Genomic DNA, 13,658 nt, shown 5'->3' with positions numbered 1-13,658 from the left:
CAATCTATCTAAGACGATCAAAGGCCTGGTGAACGGTTGCAGGAACTGGGCATGGCTAGTCTAGTGAAGAGAAGGACCAGGCAAGACAGGATAGCAGTCGTGTGACCCCTTAGTCCTTCTCTTCATTAGATTAGACATTCCCAGTTCCTGCAACCGTTCATCCTAGGCTTTATTCCATTTCAGACAAATAGATTGTCCAATATCTTTTTGAAAGCCTCCAGTGATGAAGCACTCACAACTTCTGAAGGCAAGGCAAGCTATTCCCTTAATTGATTGCTTTAACTGTTAGGAAATTTATCCTTAGTTCTAGGTTGGTTCTCTCCTTCATTAGTTAGTTAGTTTCCCAAAAAATAAATGGCCCTATTAAATTGGATTACAAATCTGAGAATTTGTCCCTCAAATTGTTCAGCAATCCAGGAAAATTTTATCTCTAAATGCAGGACAAAATATGTAACACTTAAATAATAAATTTAATTCTTCTAAATCATAGCTTGTAACACTGGAGACAAATATGGCTGTGTTTGTCTGTGTGTGTGTTTGTATGTGTGTATAAGATCATCTGATCATTTCTTTGTTATAATATCTAAATGAGTTGGCCTTAAATTGCATTATATTTGTAGACATATTCTCAGTGGTGAATTTGAAGTAGAAATGGCTGCTGGCTTTTTGGGGAGAACGAGGTTGTCTTGAATTGGTTGCCTTGCAGAATCCTCACTTTGATCTACCCACTTGGCTGGCGACATTTCAGCAACACGGTAAAGCGGGATGGGGATTGTGTAACCCCAAAGTGTGGTGTGAAATCTGGGGCTTGGGATTTATCTGGCCACAATAGCTGGAAGTTCCTGAGAATGCCGGTGAAGAAGAGGAAGAGCTCCATCCGTGCCAGGTTTTCTCCTAAGCAGACTCTCGGTCCTGAAAAGACAAAGCGAAGGAGAAAGAGAGATGCCATTCAGACAGCTGAAGGCTGGCAACCAATTGCAAATCCCGGATCTGTTTCTTTCTCGAAACTACAACTCCAAATCTCATGAGATTTCCAAAGTTGGTAACAGTTCTTTTGCATTCTTCGCTTCTCTAAAAGATTGATCTTCTAGGACTCTATGCAGCACACCTCATATTGTTTAGACTTAAAAGTTGTGGAGACACTGGAAAGAGTGTGGAAAAGATGATTTAGGGGCCTGGAGGCTAAAATATATGAAGAACGGTTGCAGGAATTGGGTAGGTCTAGTCTAGTGAAAAGAAGGACTAGAGTGGACAGGATAGTGGCTTTCCAAAATTTGAAGGGCTGCCACAAAAAAGAGGAGGTCAACCTATTCTCCAAAGCCCCTGAGGGCAGGACAAGAAGCAATGGATGGAAACTAATCAAGGAGAGAAGCAAGCTGGAACCAAGGAGAAATTTCCTAACTGGTGAGGCCAATTAAGCAGTGGAACGGCTTGCTTTCAGAAGTTGTGGGTGCTCCATCACTGGAGGCTTTGAAGAAGACACTGGACAGTGACTTGTCTGGAATGGTGTAGGGTCTCCTGCTTGAGCACACCTTTTATGGTCCAGGACCAGGTGTTCTGGACTGACCGCATTCAACGTGATTACCTGTGTTCCTTTTAAACCCGATTTTCCTATAGGATGCTGAATTATAAACTGAGCCCAAGAGCTGACTTTCACAAGACTCGAAACAAAGATTTCCACTAAAAGTATATGTTTGTGTGAGAGAGTGTGTGTGTGTTGTGTGTGTGAGAGAGAAAGAGACAGAGAGAGAGAGAGACAGAGACAGAGACAGAGACAGACACACACACACACACACACACAGAGAGAGAGAGAGAGAGACAGAGAGAGAGAGAGACAGACAGACAGAGACAGACAGAGAGAGAAAAACACAAAGAAAGAGACAGAGAGAGAGAGACAGAGAGAGAGACAGAGAGAGACAGACAGACAGACAGAGACAGACAGAGAGAGAAAAACACAAAGAAAGAGACAGACAGACAGAGAGAGAGAGAGAGAGAGAGAGAGAGAAAGAGAGAGAGAGAAAGAGAGAGAGAAAAAGAGAGACAGAGAAAGAGAGACAGAGAAAGAGAGGCAGAGACAAATTCACCTGCTGAAAATGCCAAAAAGGCTTCCGGCTTCACAAACTCTCCCTCTTCATTCAGGAAGTTGGAGGGGTTGAACTCATTGGGGAACTTCCACTGGGATTCATCACGATGGGCAGACTGGATGTTGACAAAAACCACAGTGTCCTGCAAAAGAGAAGCACGTGACAAAGGCATACAACCTTATGGCATTCCCATAACATGAGATTCAAAAGGAAGACTCCCATTGATCTCAATCTCTTGCTTCCTCTTGCTCTTACATGCAAACACAGCCGCTTCAGATGAGGAAGACCCAGGTAGACATCTGCCAACTCACCAAACCTTCACTTCATGTAAAACAATTAAAGGTTTCTGCTTTTACCTTGGGGATTTTATACCCAAAAAGCTGCATATCTTTTATGGGGGCATGAGGTAGTCCAAAAGAAGCAACATTTGAAACACGTTGGATTTCATGAATGACGGCATTGGTGTAGGGCAACTTTTCTCTGTCTTCGTACTTCAGGTTTGCCTTGTTTCCCACCACCGTGTCTATTTCCTTCCAGCATTTCTCTGAGGAACAAATAGGTTGGTTACCTTCTGGGAAATATTTTCATTGACTTTAAGTCAGGGGTGTCCAAACTTGGCAACTTTAAGACTTGTGGACTTCAACTCCCGGAATTCCCCAGCCAGCAGAGCTTGGCAACTTGGCAACTTGGCAACTTTAAGACTTGTGGACTTCAACTCCCGGAATTCCCCAGCCAGCAGTCTTAAAGTTGCCAAGTTTGGACACCCCTGCTTAAAGTAGACAATGGTTTGTTTTCCAAGCAGGTGCCCCCCAGAAGTGAGGAGAATGAAGCTGATTGAGTTTCCAGCCATGATCATTCAGGATCCTTCTTCCATTACATAATAAATAAAGTCATTACTATTACAGGTCAAGCATCCTATTTCTTAGTTCTTTACCTTGGATCTCTGGAAAGGCCATCAAATAGAGCAATGCCCACTGCAGTGTTGACGCCATCGTCTCTGTTCCAGCCACAAACAGGTTAGACAGTAAGATCAGTAGCTGGTCTTCCTCAAAATGTGAACCTTTCCTCTCGGGCTTTTCATAGTTAAAAAACAAAGAATGTTATTAACAATCAAATAGGAAAAGGTCCTTCTCACACTCTTGAATTCAGTTGATAACTCCAATTTGAAAGCAGGAATTCATTCTGATAAATAGGACTAAAAAGAGAACGAAAGTAGGGAGATGGGAAACAAGCAACTTCTGGTGATCACACATCATAATGAAGTTTGGGAAGTTCCCTAGAGCAGTGGCCCCCAATCTTTTGGGCACCAGGGAGTGGTTCTGTAGAGGGAGGTCTCTCCGTGGTCCAGAGGAAGTGTGGTTTCGTGTGCTGCCTGCATTCCATAGATGGGTCTTTGCTAGTTTGCATAGCCCAGTTTGTGTCATGCTGCTGGTTCATGGCCCAAGGGTTGGAGATCCTTGCCCTAGAGAGTCACTCTGAGCTGGTAAAAGGTCCTTTACCCCCAGTCTTGATGGAAAGATCTACTCTAGATGGTTGGGAGAAAATTGTTGGGAGAAATATCAACAACCTCAGATATGCAGATGATACCAATCTAACGGCAGACAGTGAAGAGGAACTAAAGAGCCTCTTGATGCGGGTGAAGGAGGAGAGTGCAAAAGTTGGCTTGAAACTCAACATTAAGAAAACTAAGTTCATTCATCCTTCCCTGCAGCCAAGAAATTAAAAGACTCCTGCTCCCGGGGGGGAAAGCTATGGCAAATCTAGACAGCAGACTAAAAAGCAGAGACATCACCCTGCCAGAAAAAGTGCGTATAGTCAAGGCTCTGTTTTCCCAGTTGCAATGTATGGCTGTGAAGGTTGGACCATAAGAAAGGCTGAGTGCCAAAGAATGGAAGCCTTTGGACTGGTGCTGGAGAAGACTCCTGCGAGTCCCTTGGACTGCAAGGTGATCCAACCGGTCAGTCCTAGAGGAGATCAACCCTGGCTGCTCTTTAGAAGGCCAGATCCTGAAGAGGAAACTCAAGTACTTTGGCCCCCTAATGAGAAGGAAGGACTCCCTGGAGAAGAGCCTCATGCTGGGAAAGACTGAGGGCAAAAGAAGGGGACAACAGAGACTGAAGTAGCTGGATAAAGTCACCAAAGCAATCTACATGAGTTTAAATGGACTCCAGGAGATGGTAGAGGACAGGAAGGCCTGGAGGCAGTTGTCCATGGGGTTGCGATGGGTTGGACACGGCTTCGCCACTAACAACAACAAAGTGGTGGAGTCTCCACAACATGCAATGAAAACAAAGGGACATTGCTTCACTCACACAATGTGTCACCCAGGCAGAAAGTGGATTTGATACAACACCTAGAAAAATTACTATCAAGGTTTTGGTGACATCTTTAGGAGGCTAATGTCAGAAAAATAGATCCAAGATGAGAGGAAGAGAAATCACTGCAAATTCAACAGGGAAAGTCTGAGGAATCTACCTTCTGCGTTTCTTCTAAATATGCATCAGTGAAATCTCGAGGTTCTCCTGGAATCATGGTTGCCTTGTGCTCGTCAATCTCTTGTTGATGGAAAGCTTGTATTTTCTTCGTAATTCTGAATAATTCCTGATGGGGCAGGGGAAGACTTCTCACTAAGGGCACCTCATTGTAAAGCTACCAGCAAAGAGAAAGAAAGCCAACATTGATTAGCCTGATCATGATTAATATATCTTCCTTTATAGGATAAATGGAGCAGGAAAAAAAACAATTTGATAGAGAGTCAAATGGCCCAATACATTTCAAAAAATGTCCCCGTGAGGTAAAATTCACCCTGATGAAATTTGGATAGCAACAAATAACTCACACAGAAGCTTTACCCACAATTCCCGTAACTCTGATGAGATATTATTCTAATCACAAGGAAAATGGCTTTTCTAGGTGCTAAGAAAACCGGACCGTTTCTAAAATAGGCGAGACATGAAAACTCAAATTCCCACCACCGAATTGCGCATTAATTTTGAATAGTCTTTCGGATTCTTGTTAAGGATACCAAGGCCCAGGGTCCTGCTACTATTCGGGAATTTTGATGTATCCCATATAGCAGAGTTTTGAGGAAGCTGTCATCATATTCAAAACGTTTTCCAAATAATATGGTAGATATTATGTTGGCAACTGCAGCATCCAGCAATCCATAAGGATCAAAAGGCTCATCTGTCAAAGAAAAGAAATTAGATCCCTATCAATTCATCTGCCTTTATGTTCCTTTAGAGTAGAGTAGAGTAGAGTAGAGTAGAGTAGAGTAGAGTAGAGTGGAGTAGAGTGGAGTGTAGAAGAGAGTAGAGAGTAGAATAGAATAGAATAGAATAGAATAGAATAGAATAGAATAGAATAGAATTCTTTATTGGCCAAGTGTGAATGGACACACAAAGAATTTGTCTTTGGTGCAGATGCTCTCAGTGTACATAAAAAGACAAGATACATTATACAGAATAGAATAGAATAGAATAGAATAGAATAGAATAGAATAGAATAGAATAGAACAGAACAGAACAGAACAGAACAGAATTCTTTATTGGCCAAGTGTGAATGGACACACAAGGAATTTGTCTTTGGTGCAGATGCTCTCAGTGTATATAAAAAGACAAAATACATTCTATAGAGTAGAGTAGAGTAGAGTAGAGTAGAGTAGAGTAGAGTGGAGTGTAGAAGAGAGTAGAGAGTAGAATAGAATAGAATAGAATAGAATAGAATAGAATAGAATTCTTTATTGGCCAAGTGTGAATGGACACACAAAGAATTTGTCTTTGGTGCAGATGCTCTCAGCGTATCTAAAAAGACAAGATACATTATACAGAATAGAATAGAATAGAATAGAATAGAATAGAACAGAACAGAACAGAACAGAACAGAACAGAATTCTTTATTGGCCAAGTGTGAATGGACACACAAGGAATTTGTCTTTGGTGCCAATGCTCTCAGTGTACATAAAAAGACAAAATACATTCTATAGAGTAGAGTAGAGTAGAGTAGAGTAGAGTAGAGTAGAGTAGAGTAGAGTGTAGAGGAGAGGAGAGAGTGGAATAGAATAGAATAGAATAGAATAGAATAGAATAGAATAGAATAGAATAGAATAGAATAGAATTCTTTATTGGCCAAGTGTGAATGGACACACAAAGAATTTGTCTTTGGTGTAGATGCTCTCAGCCTACATAAAAAGACAAGATACATTATATAGAATAAAATAGAATAGAGTAGAATGGAATAGAATAGAATACTGGTGAAGTGTTATTGGACACACAAGGAATTTGTCTTTGGTGCAGATGCTCTCAGTGTACATAAAAAAGACAAGATACATTCATCAAGAACCATAAGGTACAGCACTTAATGATAGTCACAGGGTACAAATAAGCAATCAGGAAACAAGCAATATCGATATAAACCGTAAGGACACAAGCAACAAAGTTACAGTCATGCAGTCATAAGTGGGAGGAGATGGGTGATGGGAACAATGAGAAGATTAATAGTAATAGTAATGCAGCCTTAGTGAATAGTTTGATAATGGTGAGGGAATTATTTGTTTAGCAGAGGGATGCCGTTTGGGAAAAAATGTTCTTCTGTCAAGGTCAAATGGCCTCTGCTATTTTCAATCTTCTTCTAACAAACAAAAATCTTCCTGAAATCTAAAGCAAGGTAAAACTAAACGTCTTAGCCCTACCAGGTAGTGTAGATCATTAGCAGAGCCAAGTACACAAACTCTATCCAAGGTACAACTGAAAAGACTCCTTGGGGTATCGTCAATGCGTAGAATATGCATATGACATTATCATTAAAGTATGTTTTAGGACACTTACAAACATGAGGAGATAGGCTCCATACATGGAAGGATGTGGTGAATGAACAGTCACGAGAAGAATTTTTTCCCTGAGGAAAATGTTGGTGATTCAGAATACGAACAATTCTTGAGAATCCTGCTTTCCATCATGAACTGCAAAATATGTATTTTTAGTTCCATGTCAACTGGTTGCTGTGTTAATCCTAACTCTCTTACAAGCATATCTTGGTAGGATTTGGCCTCCAAGGGATGATTGCAGAAGTGGGTTCCTGCCGGTTCGGACCGGTTCAGCTAAACCAGTAGTAACTTGGCGGCCTGGGTCACTGGAAGTGGCAGCGACCCAGGTCTGCCACACCCCCGAACCGGTTCTCCTACAGGGCCACCATCTTGTTTTTCGGTTTTGCGCATGCACAGAACAATTTTCAGTGCAAAACTTTTATATATGTTTTTCATTTTTTAAGGTTTTGCGCATGCACAGACCTTTTTATCTGCAAATGCGCACGTGTGCGGACTGCACGTTTGGTGTGTGCATGGGGAAAGCGAGCGCGCATGCGCAAAATTTTTGAGGCACCGAACCGGCAGTAATGCCAGCAGCAACCCATCCCTGGATGATTGCCTTTTAGTCTAAACTGGAGACCAGCACATTAGAAAAGGCTACCAGGACACTCCGGGGACAACATGAAGCATGGTGGGTGATAGACCTTGTTTGTGATGGCCAAAAATATTCCATGAAAACAGAGGTTGGCAACGAGTTGTATTATCTAGACTAGCCATTTTATATAGGTAAATCTTCCCCCCTTCTCCCCAATTCTCTATGAACATCCAATACCCCAAATTCTAATCTCCTACCAGAATAATAGAGTTGGAAGGGACCTTGGAGGTCTTCTAGTCCAACCCTCTGCCTAGGCAGGAAACCCTATACTGTTTCAGACAAATGTTCATCCAACATCTTCTTAAAAACTTCCAGTGTTGAGGCATTCATAACTTTGGGAGGCAAGTCGCTCCATTGATTAATTGTTCTCACTGTCAGGAAGTTTCTCCTTAAACTCCTTACTAAATTACTTTTGTCCTTTTTAATTTGTATTCATTGCTTCTTGTTCTGCCTTCAGATGCTTTGGAGAATAGGTTGACTCCCTCTTCTTTGCAATAGTTGCTATCCTGTCTCCCCTAGTCCTTCTTTTCATTAAACCAGCTATTCCCTAATCCAGCAACCATTCTTTATATGTTTTAGCCTCCAGTCCCCTAATCATCTTTGTACGCTGTACTCTTTCTAGCGTCTCAACATCTTTTTTTACATTGTGGTGACCAAAACAGATATTAACAGATGAACAGAGCTGGAAGGGAACTTGTAGGTCATCTCGTCCAACCTTCCTGCCCAAGCAGGACACCCTACAGCATTTCTGCCAAATAGAAGTCCAATCTCTTCTTGAAAGCTTCCAGTGATGAAGCTCCCACAACTTCTGAAGGCAACTTGGTTGATTGTTGCAGGACTCCTGCTCTACATACAAGCACAGAAACAAAATGAACAATATGTTTTATGTTGGTCAGTTGGACCTGGAATTTATACAACCAGAATTCTAAGCTCCACTGACTCTGCTTCAATAGATATGCTTAATGGTCAACCTTGTTGAGACCTTTGGCCAACGTGACTATTATTATGAGATAAATCCAGGAACAAAACACAGCACACAGAGCCTTTAGACAATTAATAGTTGTTTATATACAAATATATACAGACATATATAGACATATGCATGGAGATAAATCCCTTATCACTCACCAACGAACACAAGGAGAGAAATGAGATACACGGCGAGAGAGAGAGAAACGTCCTCTAATGGCCACACATATATAGACACCTCTTAGAAAGGAAAATGACTTGTGTGGACCCTACCAGAGTCTCAAAGAGGTGATACCTGTATTGCTGAATCATCCTCATTGCATCATCTTACAGATTACAACTTACAACCTTACATCAGCTGGCAGCTATTAAATTCTTATTACCTGACAGACCTACTCAATTGGGCCCTATGGAAACCAAAACCAACTCTGGAATGACAATCCCTCAACCATCCGTTCCTGTCCCAGGAGAACTTACTAATGTTTTTAGTGAATGCTTGAATCAAACAAGTTGCCTCCTCCAGGATCTTTTCTTCCATGGATTTTCTGCCCACTCCAAAGTTTCTGAGATGCATTGAAGAAAATCTTCTTTGCTCCTTCCATGCTTCACCATATGTTAATGTCAGTAAACCTAAAACAAAACAAAAACTTATCCTGGACTTATTTACCCTTACCTTGCTTATCAGAAACTATTTATTTATTTATTTATTTATTTTAAAAATAAAGGTGTATTTTCATAAACGGCAATATAAGTAATATAAGTAAATAGCAATACCACTTGGCACTTATATACCGCTTCACAGTGCTTTACAGCCCTCTCTAAGCAGTTTACAGAGGCAGCCCATTGCCCCCAACAATTTGGGTCCTCATTTTATCGATCTTGGAAGGATGGAAGGCTGAGTCAACCTTGAGCATGAACAGAGAATTCATGTTCAGCTAATAAAATATAACCATGCCAAGGACCTACATTGAGTAGGCTTTATTACAGCATAAAGAAAATAGGATTATTTTTTTCAGCTGAATACCAAAATTTCTACTATATTGTTATTCATAAATGTTGCAAAGAAAAAAGAAGAAGAAGGGAGCTAATTTTAACATTTAAAGAGGCAGTTCCTTCTCTTACTAGAAAACTTTGGGTCAGAAATCCAGAATGTAGAGAAAAAAGAATATTGGTAGCTGGGTAACTTAGAGCCCTACCAAGAACCAACAGGCATTTGAAAAAGACAAAAGTGAAATTATATACAATTACCTTTCTTCCTAGTGAGGACATCCATTAAAGGAAATGATGCTCTCCCAGCAAATTCTGTGCCTTTTACCGCAAGAACCTCCTTGGTTGAAGGAAACCCATGAGTGAAGACCACAGGGGTCCTTCCAAGATAAAGACTGAAGACAGGACCATATTTTTCCCCCAGCTGAAATGAAGTAGCAATAGCACTTAGACCTATATACCACTTCACAGTCCTTCACAGCCCTCTCTAAGTGGTTTTTCAGAATCCGACTATTGTCCCCAACAATCTGGGTCCTCATTTTACCGATCTTGGAAGGATGGAAGGTTGAGTCAACCTTGAGCCAGTCAGGATCGTACTGCTGGCAGTCAGCAGAATTAACCTGCAATACTGCCACTGTGGCTCAGTTGCCAGGATTGTCAAGGATTCCAAGAGTTCAGTGACTTTGACCCAATTTTATCAATGTACTGATAAATGGGTCGCTAGCAGACACCGAGACTAGTTGGCCAATTTATGTTTCTCAAACATGTCCACTGTTACTGTTCAGTCACTAAGTAGGTCTTGCAATCCCATAGACTATAGCAGGCCAGCCCGTAATTTGCCCAAATTCAAGTTCATTGCGTCAAGGACACTATCTAACCATTTCATCCTCTGTCGTCCCCTTCTCCTTTCGCCTTCCATCTTTCCCAACATCTTCTCCGAGTCCTCTCTTCTCATTTGGTGGCCAAAGTACTTGAGCTTCACCTTCAGGATCTGTTTTTCCACAGGACAGTCAGGGTTGATTTCCTTTAGAATTCACTGATTTGACCTCCTTGCAGTCCAAGGGGCTCTCAGGACGGTCACCTTTTAATAAATCTGCTAACAAGTCTCTGCGAGAACGCAGCTTGTTGGATGGCGAGCAAGACAGACCACCTTTTCCAAGAGATCAGTGACTTTGAGCCCATTTTATCAATGTACAGATAAATGAGGTGCTAACAGGCACAGAGACTAGTTGGCCAATTTATATTTCCCAAACATGTCTGCTGTTGTCATTCAGTCACTAAGTACGTGTGACTCTTTACAACCCCATAGACCACAGCAGGCAAAACCCTTGCTCCCCCCCCTCCCCATGCTCCAGTGTTTCCTGCAAATTCATGTTCGTTGCACTGAGGTCATTATCTAATCATCTCATCATCTTCCATCCCCTTCTCCTTTCACCTTCCATCTTTCCCAACCTTGGGGTCTTCTCCAAGGCATCCTCTCTTCTCATTAGGTAGCCAAAGTTCTTGAGCTTCAGCTTCAGGATCTGTCCTTCCAAAGATCACTCAGAGTTGATTTCCTTTAGGATTGCCTGGTTTGACCTCCTTGCAGTCCAACGGACTTTCAAACAACCATTTAATACATTTACTAACAAGGCTCTGTGAGAACCTAACTTGTTTGATGGTGGGAAGCTGCCCCAGGATAAGGCAGATCCCACTTTCCAAGAGATCACTGGCTTTGACCCAATTTGGCGGACAGTGCCAGAAACAAGAAAGGAGAGCATGGAAGCAAATTATTCCCTTTGCTATCTCTCACCTTTTGGCAAGAGTCCAAGCAACTCCGTGCTGGAAGCCTGCTGAAGAAAAAACAGACCCACCCTACCCTCCGTTTTTGGCTTAGCAGGCCTCAGGGTAGTTTGCTGGGAGAAAGAACGGACCTAACCTACCCCTGTTTTTGGCCTAGCAGGCCTTAGGGAAGCCAGCTGGGAGCAAAAACGGACCCACCCTACCCCCGTTTTTGGCCTAGCAGGCCTCAGGGAAGCCTGCTGAGAGAAAAAACGGACCCAACCTACCCCTGTTTTTGGCCTAGCAGACCTTAGGGAAGCCAGCTGGGAGCAAAAATGGATCCCCCACCCTGTTTTTTGCCTAGCAGGCCTTAGGGAAGCCAGCTGGGAGCAAAAACGGACCCACCCTACCCCCGTTTTTGGCCTAGCAGGCCTCAGGGAAGCCTGCTGAGAGAAAAAACGGACCCAACCTACCCCTGTTTTTTGCCTAGCAGGCCTTAGGGAAACCTGCTGAGAGAAAAAACGGACCCAACCTACCCCTGTTTTTTGCCTAGCAGGCCTCAGGGAAGCCAGCTGGGAGCAAAAACGACCCACCCTACCCCCGTTTTTGGCCTAGCAGGCCTCAGGGAAGCCTGCTGAGAGAAAAAACGGACCCAACCTACCCCTGTTTTTTGCCTAGCAGGCCTTAGGGAAACCTGCTGAGAGAAAAAACGGACCCAACCTACCCCTGTTTTTTGCCTAGCAGGCCTCAGGGAAGCCAGCTGGGAGCAAAAACGACCCACCCTACCCCCGTTTTTGGCCTAGCAGGCCTCAGGGAAGCCTGCTGAGAGAAAAAACGGATCCAACCAACCCTTCTTATGGCCTAGCAGGCCTCAGGGAAGCCAGCTGGGAGCAAAAATGAAGACATCCCACCTCTTTTTGGCCTAGCAGGCCTTAGGGATGCCTGCTGAGAGAAAACATGGACCCACCCTACCTCCGTTTTTGGCCTAGCAGGCCTCAGGGAAGCCTGCTGAGAGAAAAAAAGGGACCCACCCCCCACATTTCTGGAAAACCTGTATGACAAAAAATGCTTTAAAAGTTTTTTTTTTTAAAAAAAAGTTCCGAAGCTCAGCTGTGCAACGTGCGATCATTGGAACTTATTTTAAAAAACCCTTTTTTTAGCCGGTACCCATAGCATTTCACCCCTGCCTTGTTCAGCTCTGTCAGAATTTCAAACAGTGACTGAATGAATGGTCATTAACTGAGAACTACTTAAATAGATTTGTTTATCTGCCTTACTTGATTCTTCTATCTGTTTCGTCTATCTATTACACCATACATTTCGGAGTATAAGATGCAGTTCCTCCCCCCCCCCCCCCCTTAACTGTGGGTGAAAATTGTGGTGCGTCTTATGCACCGAATTTTGCTGAAGCCCCGCCCACCCACCAGCCCCCACCCTTCGGCCGTTTTTGGCCTCCACACATCGCATTTCCGGCTGGTTCCAGGCGGCGGGAATCGGCAGTGATGAATGGGCTGCGCCGAATGGGCCGTGACGGCAAACAGTCCGCAGCAAATGGGTGACGACGAATGGGCTGCATCAAACGGCCGTGGTGGTGAAGGGGCCACGCCAAACGGGCCAGATGAATACCAGATGGATGCTGGGAGGCAGATTTTTCTTCTTGTTTTCCTCCCCCCAAAAAAGTTAGGTGTAGTCTTATCCTCCAAGAAATACGGTATATTCTCTCTAAGTATAAACCTTAAAAGCAGGGGAAGGACAAGAAAAAAGAATGGACTGATTTGGAATTCCACAAAACCAGCGTAATAAACCATTCATTCGTGAAGATAAACAACACCGTTCTTTAGACTTTTAAAATATCAAATTTCTCCAGGAATCTACAGAAGATGAATGTTTCATTTTTAAAACTTGGAAGGGAAACCAAATGTGACCTAGTAAAAGAGCTCATGAAGCGTTCAGAGGAAGTTTAATGCAATTAGGAATTAAGATTCTTCTGCATCAAACGAGGAATATTTTCATATCTTCAAAAGTTTCTAAATATTTTTCTCCAATTCTAGATGAAAGAAACATTGTGTCTCATGTAGACAAGTTAACCGAAACATACACAAAGCCTTTCAGTTTCTTTTTGCAGGAGAAAACATGTCCGCAGATTCACTCTCTGAAGAATGAATAAAACGCCTTACCTGGTCAAACTCCTTGAGGGGGTCCTTCTTAATGAACTGAAGCAGATTCCCAAGCAGGGGTAGCCTCCATGGTCCAGGGGGGAAACCTTTGGGACGCTGGTGCATCCAGAACCAGAGGAATAGGAGAGAAAGAACAAACAGGCAGCCGAAAACAGCCATGTTGTTAGCAGGAATATCTCGTTCTGCCTCTCTCTCTCTGGCTATTGTACTTGGGAGACCAG

The 13,658-nt window shown here is 42.8% G+C and overlaps 2 protein-coding genes across 2 annotated transcripts in view; both read right to left on the bottom strand.

The window, feature by feature from the left end:
* Window positions 1-451: 451 nt before the first annotated feature.
* LOC309397352 (cytochrome P450 2J6-like) overlaps window positions 452-13,658 on the bottom strand; it is a 109,089-nt gene continuing 95,882 nt past the window's right edge. The window contains exons 9-14 of the mRNA XM_081963313.1: window positions 5,110-5,270; window positions 4,560-4,733; window positions 3,019-3,157; window positions 2,441-2,628; window positions 2,085-2,226; window positions 452-912 (exon numbers count right to left, since the gene is read on the bottom strand). Coding sequence (XP_081819439.1) covers window positions 722-912; window positions 2,085-2,226; window positions 2,441-2,628; window positions 3,019-3,157; window positions 4,560-4,733; window positions 5,110-5,270 — 995 coding nt within the window. The 3' untranslated portion in view covers window positions 452-721. The remainder of the gene's footprint in view (window positions 913-2,084; window positions 2,227-2,440; window positions 2,629-3,018; window positions 3,158-4,559; window positions 4,734-5,109; window positions 5,271-13,658) is intronic.
* LOC309397356 (cytochrome P450 2C16-like) lies at window positions 6,933-13,630 on the bottom strand. The gene is made up of 4 exons (XM_081963321.1): window positions 13,438-13,630; window positions 9,761-9,923; window positions 8,990-9,142; window positions 6,933-7,044 (listed from the first exon to the last, which is right to left on the bottom strand). The coding sequence occupies exons 1-4, from the start codon at window positions 13,594-13,596 to the stop codon at window positions 7,001-7,003; spliced, it is 519 nt and encodes a 172-aa protein (XP_081819447.1). The 5' UTR covers window positions 13,597-13,630; the 3' UTR covers window positions 6,933-7,000.

This window comes from Natrix helvetica (genome assembly GCF_964273705.1).
Source record: "Natrix helvetica genome assembly, chromosome: 10".
Taxonomy (NCBI): domain Eukaryota; kingdom Metazoa; phylum Chordata; class Lepidosauria; order Squamata; family Natricidae; genus Natrix; species Natrix helvetica.
This window is presented reverse-complemented; position numbering and strand designations above follow the sequence as displayed.

What these genes read in the sequence shown, in the direction of transcription:
- LOC309397356 (XM_081963321.1), bottom strand. Translation starts at nt 13,596, where the DNA reads ATGGCTGTTTTCGGCTGCCTGTTTGTTCTTTCTCTCCTATTCCTCTGG. An exon ending in CCCTCAAGGAGTTTGACCAG is followed by an intron (nt 9,924 to 13,437) that starts GTAAGGCGTTTT and finishes ACTTCATTTCAG; the next exon opens with CTGGGGGAAAAATATGGTCC. An exon ending in TGTCCTCACTAGGAAGAAAG is followed by an intron (nt 9,143 to 9,760) that starts GTAATTGTATAT and finishes GTTTTGTTTTAG; the next exon opens with GTTTACTGACATTAACATAT.